The 18,569-nt window shown below is 34.7% G+C and overlaps 1 protein-coding gene across 1 annotated transcript in view; it reads right to left on the reverse strand.

The window, feature by feature from the left end:
• Window positions 1-11,720: 11,720 nt before the first annotated feature.
• The window catches only part of TMEM47 (transmembrane protein 47), a 28,511-nt gene continuing 21,662 nt past the window's right edge, over window positions 11,721-18,569 (reverse strand). The window contains exon 3 of the mRNA XM_072956184.1: window positions 11,721-15,110. Within this exon, the coding sequence (XP_072812285.1) occupies window positions 14,932-15,110 (179 nt within the window). The 3' untranslated portion in view covers window positions 11,721-14,931. The remainder of the gene's footprint in view (window positions 15,111-18,569) is intronic.

Here is an 18,569-nt window from a genome sequence, read left to right on the forward strand (position 1 = left end):
CAAGTGCTTTTGAGATGGCTTTTCTGAGACTACTAATATAGCATTTAGCTACTACCGGCTTCATTTCTATTTCTAGGAGCTAGTAACCAGGAGATGGAATGCTACAGGGTTATTGTTGGCAGAAGACCAGGTATTTCAGATGTCAGTACTCACTGGCAGTGCATGAGTTTTATGACGATGAAGAGTTGGGAAACTATGTTTCTGTGTTATATATAAAGTCATGTCACAGTTAGAATTATTTATCTATCTCCAAGCATCTGAAATGGAGCTGTAATATAAAAGAAGACAACTGGATTTAGAGTCAAAAGACTGTATTGAAATAAAAATCTAAAATTTACTATCGATTAACTGTGACAATTAATTAGGCTTCAGTTTCTTCCACTGAAAATTACAAATGATAATTCCTTTTTATAGGATGTTGTAATAGTAATTTGAGGTTGAATCATATAAAATTGCTGATATTTGATCATTTTTATCTACAAAAATGATAATTGCATTTAGAGCAACCTAATAGTAATAGCTTCACATTTATTGAGTCCTCTGTGTTATAGACCCTTAGCTATGTGTTACAGTAGATTATAGGGATGGCTTCGATTTTTTACCTCTCCCTGTATTTGTGCCCTCTGCAATATACATTGTTATTGTCCTCCCATCACAAGTGGGCTGACCTTCCCTGTCTCTTGAGTCTGGGCTCGACAACTTTACTTATTTTGTGGATAGGGTGTCAGCATGGGTGAGCAAACAGAGGCTTGCAATTAACTTAGCAATGGGGCTTGCCCTCTTGTGCCATGAGAATATGTCCAGGACAGACTCCTGGAGAATGAGACACATTTAGAACAGACTTAAGGACACCCAGTCATCCCAGCCTAGGCTATCCTATATCAACTGACATCCAGCCAACTCTCAGACTTGTTTAGGAGGCCAGGTGTGATTAGTATAACCAACCTCCAGCTATAAACTTATTCTTGTATATGACTGAGGATTTACATCAGTACACATATTTTTTTGGTAATAACTAACAGACATAAGTGATCTTATTTCATTCACATAACAAATCTATAGACACTATTATCATTTCACTGGACAAAAGAAGACACTGTGACCCAGAGAAAAGTTCAATAAAGTGTCCTGGGTCATAATAACAGACAGTAAATGAGAGACGGTGGGTTTGAAATTAGGGAGCCTGGCGCCAGAGGCCATGTTCTAACCAGTACACTCAGGCTTTGTTCTTGTAAAGATGAAATGAGATTATTTTTTTGAAAGTGCTTTGTCAATGTTAAAGCATACTAAAAATATAAGTCATTATTATGAAGCTGCAACTCCTTTTCAAAGATGCTGTAAAATTCCAGCTTTTTCCTTTGTCTCATAACAAAATAAAAAAAAATACTTAAAACCCCAGGCAAGCACTAGATGATTTAAAATGCACTGTTCTTTGATATGCCAGTTACATAGGGAAAACTGATAAATGGTGAAATTTAACATGCCACCTTCCTTCTGAATCAGTGATAGACTGCTGCTATTTGCTAGGCAACCAGCAAGTAAACAGAAAAATAAAGCCACGGTTTTCTTGGCAAGTGTCATTAAAAATAGATTAAGTTTACAGTAAATGTAATCTGTAGCATAGATCATACAGACAAAAAACCTGAAGGAGAAATGAAGGCACTAATAAGATATTTCTTAATTTTATGAAGCATTACACACATCAGACCACTGAACCAAAATAACCTAGGGAAATAGCAATGAAACAGGGCATTTATTCCTCAGCTTCATGGAAGGCATGCAAGTACAAATGGTGCAAAACAAGAAGCTGATTATGCCTGGAAATTGGAATAAACATAAAAAAGAAAAATCTGGAGATGCTAATAGGCATTAAGTTCATGAGGTGTGACTTTATTTACGTGGATATTTTCTATGGGCATGAATTTTTAAAATTCCATTCGATTTTTCATTTTTACATATATCAAACCCCCCAAAGTTCTTATTTTCTTCAAAAATAAAATAAAACTAGAATGCTGCACTGGGTGAAATGAATAATGAGGAGAACTGAAGGGAAACAGGACTGTGTATAAAAGTGTGCACCTAAGCTGAGCAAGGCATAACCAGAAGAGGGACTTTTTGATTTGGTTGGCTTTTGTCTGCAGGATTCCTCTTTTCATAAGACACAGAGATGACACTTTGAAAAAGGAGAAAGAAAAAAATGAATATAACAGAAGAAAAAAAAAAGCAATAAAGTAAAAGAAACACCCCAAAAATAAATTAAACAGAATAGGAAAAGTGTTCTGCTTTGGAAAGCATAACTAAGACTTAAATGATTTATACAAAACCTGTTGTTTCATAAATATCTCCTCCAAATCCTAGGTTTGATTTAACTGGCTCTTATTTTAATCATTTGCTTCTCCTTTGATAATTGTCACCTAATTTTCTCGATCCTTCTTTGAATAAATAGGAAATTTAGAGGGAAAAAAGAAGACTCAGTAGAGTTTTCCTCTTGAGTGTCTTTACTTTCTCTAGAATTCAGCTTTGAACACAAACTCTTCAGTTATTTATCCACTCACTTATTCATTAACTGGCAAACGTCTATGGAGAAAAATGATAACTGCTTGTTAGGGCATGGGTATCTACGAGTTCTGCTGAGAGAAAACTGATGGCTCTTGATGTGGGTTTGGATAGCAATTTTTCTTTTCCTGACAACCACACTTTCATAACATCCTACCATTTTTTTTTTCATGTGAAATTCTGTGATACTCAGTCTCCTCATACTGTGCCTGCTCAGAAGATGTAGCTCTGTAGAGTTCCTGCTGAATTTTACCTTATTGTCATTGCTTCATTGTCCTAGCCTGTCAACAGTTTTGAATCCTGACAGCATAATCCTAAAATACTACTTGCAAATGTTTATGTATTCTTAAAAGTCATTGAAAAAATTTTCCACAGGCCAGTTGACTAAAAAAAAAAATCTGAAAAAAATTGGCAGTGTATTATGTGGCTGCTAGGCATGTAAGTTGATACTACTGCTTTGGAAAACTGCTTGTAAATACTTATTAAGTTGAACATGTGAATTCCCTATAACCCATCAATTATGTTCATAGTTGTAAATACACAACAGAATTGTGTTCACAGTTTTATCAAAGGATCTGTACAAGAATAATCATACCAAAAATATTTGTAGTAGTCCGAACTGAGAGCAAACTGTATGTTCTGCTATAGTGGAATAGATAAATAAATTGTGGCATCCTCATATAATGGAATACTATACAGCAATGAGATGAATAAATTATAGTTTATATGCAACAATATGGATAAATCTCAAGAACATAATGCTGAGAAAAATAAGAAAGAAGCAAAACAAATACTGCTTAAGTCTACTTTCCTGAGTTCAAAAACCAAACTAAATAAATCTAAAATGTATAGGAATGAATAGTTAGGTGGTCAAACTACCTTTTTTTTAAAAAAGGAAACAAAGAAATGATTATTTCTAGGGTAGAGGAATTCAGAGGATAGTGATGAGAAGAGCCTGAAAGATCTCCGAAATGCTGGCAATTTCTGTTTATTTGATCTTAGTTATAAGATTATCTTCTGGTTCATCTCCATTCCTTTAGCCTAAAATGGCATTAAACGTCATCCTTTTTTTTTAAACAGTTGCTTTTATATAGAGCAGATCTTTCAAATAAATTACTTAGAGTCTTCTCTAGTATTTGTCACCATTATTATGTTGTGAATAAGTAACATATTAGCCTGGAGTTGCTAGACTGGAAACATATTTCAGAAGATAAATAGATAAGTCTCTTGGGGGGTGGATATAGCTCAGTGTTACAGCATGTGCTTAGCATGCACGAGATCCTGGGGTCAATCCCTAGTAGTTTCATTTAAAAAAAAGAAATTTAAAAGATTTAATTACAAAAAAAGATATATAGATAAGCCTCCAAAAATTAAAGAAACTGAAACATAATGACTAAGATATATGACAATTAACTTTTCTTAAATCTCAGATATTTCAGTCATAGCTAAGAGCTAATTCTAAGTGAAAGTCACCTAACTACTTACAAATAAGTAATAAGCATATTTCATTAATACTAAAACATATTTTTTCACACCTGTGAAATCAGAGTGTATCTTATAATCAACTGAATCCTTAATCTTTATCAGCCTGGATTGAAGTTAAGGTCTTCCAGAGAGAATTTTCATTTACTTTTGCTAGCCAACTTCAGGCACTACCCATCTGAGACCATATTAAATTAAATTCTCTGCTTGAAGTTTTTGGACCACACTGAAAGGGTGAATTCAGACCTCAAACTTGCATGAGCACCAACTAGTTGTTCAAATTCTCCACCCAGTGCCAAGGTTGAGATATTAAGGTTCCCTTGCTGTTCCTTTCTCTGTAGCCCTTCTGTTGAGTTGCTTAGTTTTACACTGAAGCTATTATAGCCTTTGGTGACCCTGTTTTATTCAAAAGACTCCTGTTAGACCAGGCCTACACCCAATCTCAGTTGTGTTTTTCCTTTCTTATTAGTATGTAAAATCTTACAATCCACAATGTCTTAGATTATACAAAATATGTCACAGGTAGAGAGTTGCCTTTTTTTCCAAAAGAAATATTTAGCCTACAATTGCACAGAAAACCCAGACTGATTCTTACATGTATCATTTTGTTTAACCACGTATTAATTATGGTCAAAATCTTGCTACATACTCTATATTGTTAGCAAAAGTATCAGGTTGCAATTAAAATTAGTAAACTTTGAGAACTATAAGCCATTTCACAATATGAAGCAGAATAATTGTTTCTACGTGCACATTTTGTGTTCCTTACTTGAATTGTAAGACCCATGAAGTCTTGGATTATACTTTAAGTAATGTCCTATTGCCTTGCACAGTATTGGGCCCATATTAAAGATGCAATAAAACTTCGTTTGGAGGGCTGAAAACCAACATGAGGTTTGCAAGAAACAAAGCTTACGCTAATAGGGTGTGTGTATGTGTCCGTGTCTCTGTGTGTGAGTGTGTGTGTGTGTGTGTGTGTGTGCATGCACCTGAATGCAAAGGAAAAGTCAACATCTGGGCACAGAAGCAGAGATAGCTTCTTGGTTGGTCTTCACTATGAAAATATTTCAGCCTTGTCAGGATTAGATAGTATGGAAGAGTGCTTGGGAGGGGATTGGGAATCCTATCTACAATGCTTGTCCAACAGATTCAATTCACAGCCTTAGCAGGTAATAAAAGAAGCCTCTGGACCATGTAAGGGATTGCCCAGGCATAGCTAGGTGCATTGGCCATTTTATGTATTAATGCCAATCTCAAATAAATCACTTTTCTGGTCTGCTGTGGAAGGAAAGAGGATATTTTTGTCAGTAAGTGAATGGGGATTACTGACTTGCTGACCTTTCCTCACTGTGATAAAAGATGACTTCTTTCCTTTTAGCAATACTTCAAAAATGGAAATTGCTCTTTTAAAAGTACGATGTGAGAATGAAGTAGGGAGCCTGCTATTATTCCGTAAATAGATGGTGGCAGAGGGCACCCCTTGGGAAAGGGAGAAATTCTCATTAGGGCTATTTTTCTGCGAGCTGTCAGTATGCATTCATTTGCATTTAAAGAATGGAGGAAGGAGGAAGCAAGTCCTGACCGGATGTATTTTTAAGGCTCTATTCTTATTCCTGCAGCATTTAAATATAGTGTGTAAAATAAAGCACTCCTAAATGCCTCATACTATGTTTGTTCTGCAGATTCCTATGTCATTTTCCTGATGGAGTCAGGAATGCAAAATTATTTTGCCTTGCATTGTTAGATCCAAATAAGAATGGAAAGTAAGAAGGCATGCATTTTCCCTTGACCCAGGAAATGTGACAGTTGCCTGGTATTTCAAAAACAAATGGCTTTTTCTGCTCAGGCCACAGGAAAAGAGAATGTGCTAAAGGATTGGACTTTTTGTCAAATGTGTTCAAGGGTCTTTAAAGGCCTGAGAAATTTAAACAAGTGAGAAAATGATGAGGTAGACCATTTAGTGATATCAAATACTTAAACAACTGAAATGGCCCAGAAGCCCCACAGTATCCCTGGAGTGTTCTATCAATTAAGTTTTAAGGGACATTTCTTTCAGTAGTACCAGATGTCAGGACCACTCTTTTGTTGTATGTTCTGTGTGCACGTGACTTCTCTGGACAATTTGAAGATACTGTTCACAAAAAGCGGAGATCCTGTGTTATACCAGTGGATGCTTCTGGTGGTGAATCAGTTTGTCTTAAGCGCTCAAGGCCATCTACTGTCATAAATAATCACAGAAAAATGTCTTTGAAAGCTAAAATTCACATCAATCAATAGAACTTTGTTTTGAAATTAAATAGGAAAAAAAAAAAACCCTGAAAGTGGATGACTTGGCCCCTGTATGAAAGCTGTGGAGACGACAGATAATTTGACTACCTGTAATACTTTGCTCTAAGAACTAAAAAGTCATGCTAGCATTATCATTTAAACACCTAAATAGTTTTGGTCTCATTGCAAGAAAAAACAGTCCTCTTTTTGAAGGTGTTTATCTATGTCATAGTGCATCTGATATTGAAATACGTATTGTATCTGTGGATTTTAATGAACAAGTAATGATCTTTTTTTAAAATGCATACACATTTGCCTTTAGGGGGACACAACAGCAAGAAGTAGGAGGCGGGGGTTACTTCCCAACTCTTGTTTAATCTTACATTGAGTTAGGAACACAAATGTGGAGGAGATTATGTCCTTGACCTTGGGTTCAGTTGCCTGCTTGTGAATAACTGCTTTTTCATATGTGGAGCCACTATTTTAGCCAAAGGATGATGCAAGAATAATTGTAACTGTTAGGTTGACTTGCTAAAGTAGCCATACAGATCAGATCTCCAGAAGAGTTGGATGAGTAGACTCTTCTATCAAATACAATTAACGTATTCACTCCAGCATGCTTGATTCTACTTGGGCTTGATTTACCTGAGCCCAAAGCAGCAGCAGAGTGGAGACAATGGAAGCCTTGGTTAATAGTATTGTGTGTGTGAGGTATTACTCTGAAATCCTCAAGAGGAGCCAGAAGTACAAAGAAACAGGCAAAGTCAGCAGGACTAGCGTTCTTGGAGAACACATGTGAATGGTGCTCTCTGGAGTTGGGAAGCATGATAGCTCTTACGGGATAACGTAGATCGCCAGTGCAGTTGAGATGTAGGAGGGAGGAGAAATTACCATGAGTGGCTTCAGAGATTTCAGGACAGTTTTCATTCTGTCTGATAATTACTGCTCTTTCTCCCTTAGCATATGACTTTGATCCTGGGGAAAATATACACACAGGAGGGAGTGTTTACACTAAGATATTTTCACTTAGTTACATTTTACTGTGAGTGAGAAAATTGGGAGAAATTTTGATGGAGAAATAAGGGTGTTGGGCACCCTGGGGTGGGATAAGTGTGTCAAGAAATTTTCAAGTACTGCCCAATTCTCTTTTGGAGATTTAGCACAACCTGAATATTGAACCCTCTAACAAAGGGTGCTTTGTCTAACAAAAGGTTCTATTGGTTCCAACTAAAACTGGTTTAATCAAAACAGGAAATTATTGGAAGGACATTTCATGGAACACAAGGTAGCTTAACCTTAAAGTACTGGGACCACCCACTCTTTTATCCTTTCTGCATCTTACAAAGTCCCTCTTGACTGCTTCTCTCTGTATATCTATTTAATTCCTTTATTCTCTGCAGTTTTTCTTTGCATCCCTGCACACACCCCAAAACTCCATAGTTTATGCATTTCATTACTAGCTACACGCGGAGACCAATTCCAAATTAATGGGCAAGAGAAACAGAGGGTGCTAGCTTAAGGCAGGAACCATCTCTGCTCTTTGTAATCAACTCTGACCAGGGGTGCAGGATCATGTGGTGCAAATATGGCTGCCTGCCAAGCCCGCTGTTGTTCTCGAAAAATCATTATGGGTGGAGCATAGACTCCAAAGCTAAACAATTACATCAACCTGTCAGATTTCTATTCTTATTACTGCACTATTTTATACCACACAGTTATGACTAAATGGTAGTAGTACCTGGAAGACCCAACTCTTTGATCTGTTTTTCCCATATATATTTTTCTCCAATCCTTACCCTCACTTTAATTTTGTATTTCCATAAATTGTAAGTAATTATAAAACTGCTCTGGTTCCAAAATAAAAAATATATATGCAAACCACTCTAAATATAAACATGCATGAAATTTGTACATATTTATACTGGTAAATCAAAACAAACCTAACTTTAGGAAAACAGGATGTTACGCATATTTTCCCCATCCAAACAGCCCAATAGTCAAACAAGCCTAACTAAAGCCAAACAGTGCTTTAGACTTGAATGGGCATAAGAAGTCTTCATTGTTGCCTCAATTTTTAGAGCATTTCTGATTCAAAGATATGATGCAATCAGCAGCAGCAGGAGGAGGTTGCTATGTTTAGAATCATATTAGAATTTCATAAAGCTTTAAATTCCTGCCCAAATATGTACTAATATTTATTGATTTTCTGATACATATAGGGAAAAAAAAATTCATCCATGCCTGAAAAAAATGTGAGAAAGTAACTCAAAGTATTCCATGTCTTGAAAGTTGGCTGGAAAGATAATGTTCTAAAGGTTGAAGTTTGTAAATAAGTATTCTGAGAATGGATTTTCCAAAATTCTGCTTCATTAAGAAGCATTTTAAAATATCAAGATCTTCAGAAAATATAAACAGAAATTTTATATGAAACATTATGCCTCCATAAGGATTTCTGTAGTATATCAAATTTATGCCAAATTTGTTCCAGCAGTGAATAGTACCCATAGCTTGGAGTTAAATGAGAAACATAATTTTCATGTTCATTAAGTGTTAAATGTTTTATTACAGTATCTTATTTTGCTTCTTTCAGACACATTATGACTCAAATAATTAACACAACCATAATAGCTAGATAATGTTTAAGAAGAATCATCTAAAAGTTAAAAATTGGAAAACATGTTCTAGATGTCAGGAGTTGCTACATTACCACTGAACAGTGATATGACCACAAAGGGAAAACTCTCTGATCCACAAGTTTCCCTGGGAGAGTGTGCCAAGCATGATTGCATTATCTCTTTTCAGTTAACACAGTCTCAAAGACCAGCAAAGTAGTGTTTCTCTCCCATTTAACCCTTAACAATTTAACTCCCCATTCATAGTAATCTTATGAGAAATGTCTTCTGTTCAAGTGTAAAACAAGCAATCTCTTTTAAATCTTCATTGTGAACTATATATTTTTATCAAAAATTAAATAAAGTATATGATATTCACTTCTTATTTTACCTTTACGATGATAAATTCAAGGCAACTATGGGGCAGTCTTCAGTACCATCATTACATATATGGAGTGTTTTAAGTTTAACTCTATGCTTGACTGTCTCTCTTCTATAGAATAAGAAATGGTTTTGGGGATGGGAGGGTATAGCTCAGGTGGTAGAGTGCATGCTTACCAGGCATGAAATCCTGAGTTCAATACACAGTACCTCCTCTAAAAATAAATAAATCTACTTAAGTCACCCACCCCCCTCTTGCCCCCCCCCAAAAAGAATGAAGGTGAAATAAAGACATTTTTTAAAAAAAGAAATGTCTTCGGGTCACCTACAGAACATCTTCACCCATGCCAAAATTAGTATATAAATTACATATATAGTTTAGATACCGTTTTCTTCACTAATCCTTGTCACATGCAGGAATTGAAGTAGTCAATGTTTTTGCTGGTTTGATGACATGATTTTCCAGTACTTGTTCCAAGCTTCTTTTATAATCATTATTTCTATGAAGTCATTCAACTTGGAAATAATTACTTGCCAAAACTGAGTTTCTCTGGTGAACCACTCAACACAGCTTTAGTTTTATAAAGAACACCATTCTTTGTGTTCTGTTAATCTTGGCTTAGAAACACCACATATTATCCTTCCCACTTGAACAGTTCAGCTCCTGTTCTCTTAGTTATACTTTGGAATCATCAGACTTACAGCTGGAATATAAATGTGAGTGACCTAGCTGCTGACTCTTCTTTGAAAACAGATTTTCCAAGAATGGATATGTGGACCCTCTGCTCTTGGCAAAGTTTAGTAGTTGTTAAAAATGTGAGAACTTCCCAAGCCTGCTTTATATAAGAAAAATTGTTGGCATTTTATTACAGGGAGTTTTGTTACTTAGTCTGATTTTAACTTTGACATTAACTATCTATGACATCGTGTTCCCAAAACTTGACATAGAAGTTAAATTATTCAAATAAATTAGTGCTTCCTGTGAAAATACTAAGCAGTTAATTCTCACTTTTATTTGCTCTTTTAATCTTATCTCATTTAAGGTTGCACTTCTGAAAAGCTATTAACAGGTCATAATATGAAAATTTGATCAATAAATTAAAAATCCAGTTATTCAGTGGATTATGCCACAGAATATGAAATAGTTTCACTATCAGTTCATTTTTTACCCAAAATGACTTAGACCATCAAAATGGACCACTGTGTTGACAAAGCATGGGCCTGACTTAATAAAACAAACCACGAACTGACTATATGGCCATTATGGCAAAGCGAATTAAAATTGTTTCCCTGTTTCACGCTCACAATGAAATCTCTGAAGGCAGTGGATTTTCCCTTGTCAATTCCTAGTAAAGCTATGTCTCCATGTCTTCCAAATTCAGAGAAACTGGGTCACGGATAATTACCAGGCAGGACATGTTTGTAAAGGTGTTTTGCTCATGAGAATTCTGTCTGAAAATGAAAGCATTTTATACTGAAAATATAATACATCAAATGAATGATGCCTCTCCATCAAATTAGAATAAGGCCATTGAAAAGGGAAATTCCTACAATGATAAAAAATTTGTGAAAATGTTAGAATTTATAACTTAAATGGGCATACTTTTTAAAGTCTCATATTAAATATCTCATAGGCTTGCAGATGATTTACACTATTTTCTTTTTAGCAGAAAAATGTGCTGTGAACCTCTCATGATTTGAGGGTTCATATGAAACATGAAAGGATATCTTCATGAGAAAAATATATATTTTATATTCAGACTGACTTTATCAACACAACAAAGTTTGCTCAATTATGTATGGCTCTATTTCTATCTTCCAGAAAAATTTTTGACAATCATACAAGTGAATTTTTGGGTCTAATTTAAATTTATTTCCAAGTATACTCACCATTTATGTAATACACAAAGGGTGACAGGAAATTTAGACTTACATTTTATGAATTTCTCCACATACACACATACGCACTGAAAATTTAGAGTGCTTCTCTAATTAAAAAATAGAAATAATGCAGGAAAGCACGCTTTAACATACCTTGCAAATACTGAAAACTAAACAAAAACCAAAATAGAGTATCAAACCCTTTCACTACTATAACTGTGTGATTATAGAGTAGGAGAAATGATAGCCTACCCTCTAGCTCCTCTCTGTGAATTTTAAAAGAGAAAGCTAAAAGAGACATTTAATATTCTTTCTTTCTTTTATTGTTCATATAACTCAGCTTCAGAGGATAGAAAGAATTTGGAGAGATCATTTGAAACAAAAACTAGTTTAAAAAATTTTACACAAAATGAGCATGTCATATTAAGCTATGTTTTCTAAATAACATATATTTTATAAGAGAAAATGAACTGAAGACATGTAATTTAGAAACCTGTTAAAAGAGTCCACACAGTAGAGAACGCACAAAGTCAAACCGCATCAGTGAAACCACTTTTATTTTCATTTTTTCCACATAGATAACTTCATGTCAGCTACAAAAATCATGAAATGAAGAACTCATTGTGAAACTGCAAACTCAAAACCACTGGAGTGATAAACAGGTTCCCCCAGAGGACTGTTAAAAAAATAATCGGAATACCATGAATTCATATTTAAGTAGTAAACATGTCATATATTTAAAAATAATAAATACAGAACAGGAGTAGAGAAACTAATAGCATAAACAGCATGAAGTATATTTTATTTTTTAAGACAGATGAAATTTCTAGGCACAGTTTTAGGCATTAAAGAGGACACAGAGGCATAGGTTAGTGTGTGCTGCTCTGTACAAAAATACAGTCTGAATAAATTACATTGCTAGCCATACAATTAGACGTCACTTACCAGTCAGTTCATTGCATGTTTAATAATATACAGGTACATGCTAATCCATATATATCATTTTTATTTCAAACACATAGGTCTCTCTATATTTATGTCTTTAAAATTTACATGTTGAACTTACAAAAAGCTAAATCGTTGTGCAAGAAATCCAAATATCTAGCCCTGCTGAGTACTTTATGCTGTATGTGTGTATGTGTATCTCTCTCTCTCTCCCTAAGATTATCAATCGGTTTGTGATTTGTAGTTCTGCTTGTAGGAAAACATCATCAAACAAACCTAAAACTGCAAAGACATAATGTTAATATGGGTGAAAACTTCACTTGTGTTTATTCTGGTAGACAAAACTATTTCGGATGAGCAACGACAACTTTTATGTTGTACCGAACTTGTTAGTAATGAAACACTTAAAATATTAGTGATGGTAGAAATTAGCATAGAGCTTTTCACTGGGAAGGGGGAAAAAGTTATATAAGAAATCTACTTTTCAGTAAACTGTAAATACATGTGCCTTAGCCTATAACATATTCTGTCACTTTCCAGCTTGTCATATTGACAGAGAATGAAACCTTGGTAAGATTCGAGATGTGATATTGGTTTAACAGCACACTGCATCCTCTACTAGGACTAAGAAAAGTGCCTCATTGATGTCAGCACCAAAGTGCTATTCTTCCATTATTCAGGAATAAAGAGATCTCTCACAATAGAGAGTTTTTAGTTGCCGAAAACCCTATCCAACAAATATCGTATTTCTCATGCTGCTCTGATAATATGCAATTAACTGCAAGACTGTCTGGCCCAGATTTTACTATTTCTCAAGAAAATTGCTTCAAAAGATTCCATAATAGTACTATCTTTCTGGAAAATTTCTACTCATAGCTTCTTATGATTCTATATAGAATCATATACTTTTATAAAGGTTTCTCTCTAGGATACATTTAACCACTTTTGTCAGTCACTGCTAAAATAATAAGCCTGGTTCTTCAAATTTATTTTGTGATTCCATAGAAAAGTCACAAGATAAGAGGGTTTTTTTTTTTAAAGCATCTGAATAGTAAAATAGTTTTTCTTTTTTTCTCTGTTGTTTTTGGCAACAGTTCATAAGACAAGCTGAAAGCAGAACTCTGCTTTGGGAGGTAAAGCAAATTATTAAATGCTATTGATGTGGTCTTGCTCTTAAGGGATTTTGCAATACAATAGAACATAGGTCCCTTTTAAATGATTTCTCCAATGCTTCTTTCTGCAAGAGGGCCAAATAGTGTCTTTGTTAACAAAAATAATTATTTATAACTTTTATATTAGAACTGTATATTTGATATAAAAATACGTTTATAATTAAACTATCCAAATTTGTATATTAAACAGGATTAACGTAAGTTTGCAGTGTAAGATTCATTGCAAACTTACTCCCTATTATTGATACTTCCTTTCATTTGAACAGTCAACAAATGATTCCCTTACCATGAATCCATCATAATTGTGTGCACAAATCAGTCAGCCCATTAGTTAACTTCAGAGGACCAGGTGATAACCAGATGAATTCTACTCCTCTACTGACATTTAGACATTTATATAAATCTATCGCTATTTTATATTTTAATGAAGACATTTAAAATACCTGAAAAAAAGCAGCCTTCTATTTTAATGAATTTTAAACAAAATGATCATCCTAATTGCTACTCTCTTTTGGACTACAGTGCTTACAGAAGAATCATTAATTTTCAGATTAATATCATTTCAATTTTTCTTCTTATACAATTCTATTAAAACTTTCCAGTGAAACAGTAGAGAACATAGAGCAAAAGCTTTAAGGTATATGCACTTTTGTACGGTAAATAAGTGTGAATACCGATCTAAGCCTCTTAACAACGTATACAAGGTTAGTGTTCAAATCACTTCACTAGAGCAAATATTAATTTTATGTGCAATAGGCAAATGCATGTGTAGGGCTAAGGAACAACTTATTACCATTTGTACTAATGGTTCACCTTCTATAAAAATATTTAAGCTTGTTACATATGCACAATTGTTTGCTGTAATGTTTGGTAAGTGATTTAAAGGGTACTTAGGACAAAAGCAACTCATGCATATTCCTTTCTAGTTGCCCCAAGGAAAGCAGAGACTCTCAATTTTTCCTCATTCTCAATATGACTGAGGCAATTTCTAACCACATAATGAAAAGCACATGTCTCCAAGTCTTAACTCCCTTCCCAGGGAGATGCTGATTGCCAAAGCATAAACTCCCATTAAAAAGAGTATTCTTGAAGGTGGAATTTGTACTATTAACCAGTTACATTCAGAACCCCCATTAGATGCTGAAGGGCAGTTCACTTTCCAAGAGTTCACTCAAGCGAATACCCAACGGCAGTGTAATCATTGGGTGGGATAAGCAAGCGATAAGGACTCTTAACAGTGGAATCCTTGTCAGCGCAAAGGAACGTCTAAATATCGCTTATGCCAGCTGCTCCCCTGCAGGCAATAGGAGATTCAGGCATTTCTCATTCCAACTAGTTTCTCACAATGGTTGCTGTCATACAGACCCTTCACTTGTCAAGAAAAGTGACATGAACATATTGAAAGTTTGCAGCATTTGCCTATGTCTAATCAGCTCTCTTAATTTGTGCAGGTCCCTAAAATGGATGTAAAAGCTGGTTATGATGTTGACAGCCAAAAGGCAAAAGATATTAAATCAACTGAGCAAACTGCTTGATGCTCCACAAGTGTTTTAGAAAATAGTGAGTTAGAAAAGATGCAGATGTAATCCTTTCATTGGATGGTTGCTTTTTTTTTTAATTTGAGACTATTGGTTCTAGTAGTAGTCTTCGTAGTTCTTAGGGTTCAGGCAGTAAAGGATGGCACCCCCAAATGAAAATATAGTTGCACCCCAGGCCAGGCCATAACCCCAATTGAACTCATGGTAAATTTTCAAGCTCACAGTTTCAATGAACTTGATCGGGTAAAGGACCAAGCTGCAAACCTGTAAAACAACTGAAAGAAAAGCAAATCAAAATTAGGAAAATGTTATTTACAGGAAATAAAATGTTAAATCAATATACATATATATGAGAATTACTTCCTAATCAATTAAACATAAGAGCCAAAAAATTTGAAGCACTGCTTATTCTAGATGATAAACTTTTAAATACTGACAATTTTTTCTGTTTAACACAATTTCACAATACAGGAAGAATTACTCTATTAATAATTAGCAAATTCACCATAATAGTATTTGATGAAATAATTAGTGCAATATAATAATTTATATGAGCATACAAAGTAGTGATTCTCACTTTATAGACACATATATAATTATCAGTATTATGGCAAGTACTACTAGTTAAGCTGAACTGTTTTACTATACAAAACCTGTAAATAGCTTCCCCAAAATAGTGACCAGCTAAAACCCTTGTTTTTTATTTATACTCTTGAGGAATTGGAGAATTCAAATTTACTTGTATTGATGAAACTGGTGAACCTGTAATTCAAGATGTGCTTTCGTCGTTGTCACTTCTCAATATCACCTAACTCAGCCCAATATTCCAGTAAGTCCTGCCTTCATGGTTTTGCTTATGTTATGCTGATCAAAAACTATTTTTATTCTTCTCTTCTCATCCAGTCCGTATCTCTCATCTTTAAAAAGGGGCTCAAAAGTCATCTTTGTCAAGAAGTCACACTGAATTACATTTGATTAGATGTAACAGATGACATTTATATATTTATGCCTTACCTACTTTCAAAAAAGAATTAAGTTAGTGTGTATATGTCCATGAATGACTGAAAAATTGTGCTGAACACTGGAATTTGACACAACATTGTAAAATGATTATAAATCAATAAAAAATGTTAAAAAAAAAAGAATTAAGTTACTAGAAAACCTAAGCTAATAATGGCTACCACAACAGGGCACAAAACTGAGCTCTTACTCCTTAGTTAAATCCTAGTTCTCAGTCAGGGCTAAAGGGGAAATGTGATGAGTCATACTTAATTAAACAAGCCAATTAATCAGAAAGGGAAGGTGTTTTTATTTAAATATTTAAAATGAAGTTAGCATTTATCCTGTGAATATGTTTACATGGGAGATACTGGATTACACAAGAGATGATGTCTTCTATTCAAAATCATAACATTCTATTGGATCAACTATTATATAATTTCTATTTTACTTAAATCAATTTAACTAGAATTTATGGGATGCTTCTGCTTCATTCTCTACTATATGATGACTTCCACCCTCAAGAAACAGAAAATCTTCTCCCTGAAAAATCTGGGATACAGTAATATGTGACACGGGTTGGCAAACTACCAAATCTGCTCTGCTGTTTGTTTTTGAAAAAAAGTTTCATTGGAACACAGCCAGGCTCATCCATTTATATACAGTCCACACTACAGTGGCAGAGTTAAGTAGCTGCAACAGACAGAAGCCATGTGGCCCACAAAGCCAGAAGTGTTTACTATGTAGCCCTTTAAAGAAAAAGTTTGCCAACCCCTGATACATAACATGCATTTTGAATTAAAATGATTATTATTTAACTCATCTTTAAAATACTCCGAATTCAAAAATGCAACCACAAAAATGTGAATAATTAAGGTGTAGGAGACAAGAATAAACTTTGATACAGTAAAAATGATAGTTTATTACATTAAAAAAAACAATATGATGGATAGTGTGTTTGATAAAACTGGAATTCTGTGCTTTAAAATCTACTCTCATCTATTCATCTATTCTCTAAATGGTAAAATATCATTATTACCATTATGATTAATGTTTCTAGAAAGTATACATAACAGTAATCTATCTCTGGCATAAAACTGATGAAATACAAAAAATTCATGAGAGCATGATTCCACAAAATCATTACTTTCGGTAAGGCTCTGACTAGGGATGAAGTGACACTTCTGATCCAGATATAAGAATTCCAAACATTTTTGCCATGTAGCTCAATACTGCTCTGGGCCAGCACTGGTCTAACATACTTTCACATTACTATTGAGAGTGGATGGATAAATATAAAAGGAGAATCTCTTGGCATTCAAACTAGAAATCACACCTTGTTTACAGTTTAAAAATCTCAGAAAAAGTTTTAAGTCATTGTCAGAACAACTAATAGCGTGTTATATAAATCCACACTTCTATTTCTAGCCAGTAAATGCTAAATGTGTTGTTAATTTTAAAAAATTCAACTGGCTCTGTTCCTTTGTGAGGGAAGGGGTGCTTTCCTGTTTTAAATGTCTCAAAACTAACAAGAAATCAATTATTATCAACCATGAACTACAGAAAAAAAAATTTCCAAAGTTACTCAGTAAGTTAAAAAGAAAAAAAGGCATTTTTCTCCTTTGGTTTCTATACTGTGGTCACTAGTCAAATCATGACTGATCCTGCCAGGATATGATTGAAATATGAACATGAATTAGGAATAGTAAAATTAATTTACTCATTCCACAAATATTTGAATGTTTCTAAAGTGATACAGTTTGAGGTAGTGATAACAAAAGTAGCTATCCTCATGGCTAGGCAGTCTTCTATTATTAGTAAATAAACACAGTATGTGGTAGGTTTTGCCAAGGGATGTAAAAATACAAGAAAGCAAGAGACCCAGACAGGGGGATGCAGGCTGCTCTTTTAAATGAGAGCTGAAGAAGGTGTCTCTGGGGAGGAGTCTTTAGAGCACAGACCTGAATGAAGTGAGAGGTGCAGGTCAATATAGTGGGAAGTCAGCAATCTGAGCAGAGGGCCCAGGCAATGCAAAACTCCTGATGCAGGAGCACACTGGGTACACAGAACGTCAGTAAGGGTACGATAGATGCAGTACAGCAGTACCAGAGAGCAAGGAAGAGAACGGCATGAGATGTGGCAGAAAAGATAGCCAGTGGCACGTTCGTTCAGGAATGGCCTTGTGAATCATGGTCAGGGGTCTGGATTTTATTCTAAGTATGATGGGCTAGTGGAATTTGGGCAGAGAAGCAATAACTGATCTGAATTACATTCTTAAAAGGATTATACAGCCTCTTTTGTGAATCAGCCCGTCCCTGGAGTAAGGTGTTTACCTAGCTTGCTTTTAATATTCATTTCAATATGTTTTATTTAGCAAATAGTTGGCCTCCATGGTATAATATAGTGATATAGTTTCCCTCTAGCGGAAAAGTAGAAATACAGCTCCATGAAGCTACACTGGCCTCCTCTACACTCCTGAGCAGCTTTGTTAGAGATGAAACTTTATTGTGTCATAGCCAGATAAAAAATACCATAAAATGCTTTATGCCTCTGAATTATTTTACTCTTTTGAATCACTGAGAAAAATGTACATAATAGCAAAATTGAGAAAAATACATAATCCTGCATTTGCCATTTTCTCCATTTACTACAATACATGGATGCAGGCTAAAAACGCCTCCCTGCCTTTCATAGATGCTGCAAAGGGAAAAGCCAAACCTAGAGTCCAGAACTCA

The sequence above is a fragment of the Vicugna pacos genome, chromosome X (genome assembly GCF_048564905.1).
Source record: "Vicugna pacos chromosome X, VicPac4, whole genome shotgun sequence".
In the NCBI taxonomy this organism is placed as follows: domain Eukaryota; kingdom Metazoa; phylum Chordata; class Mammalia; order Artiodactyla; family Camelidae; genus Vicugna; species Vicugna pacos.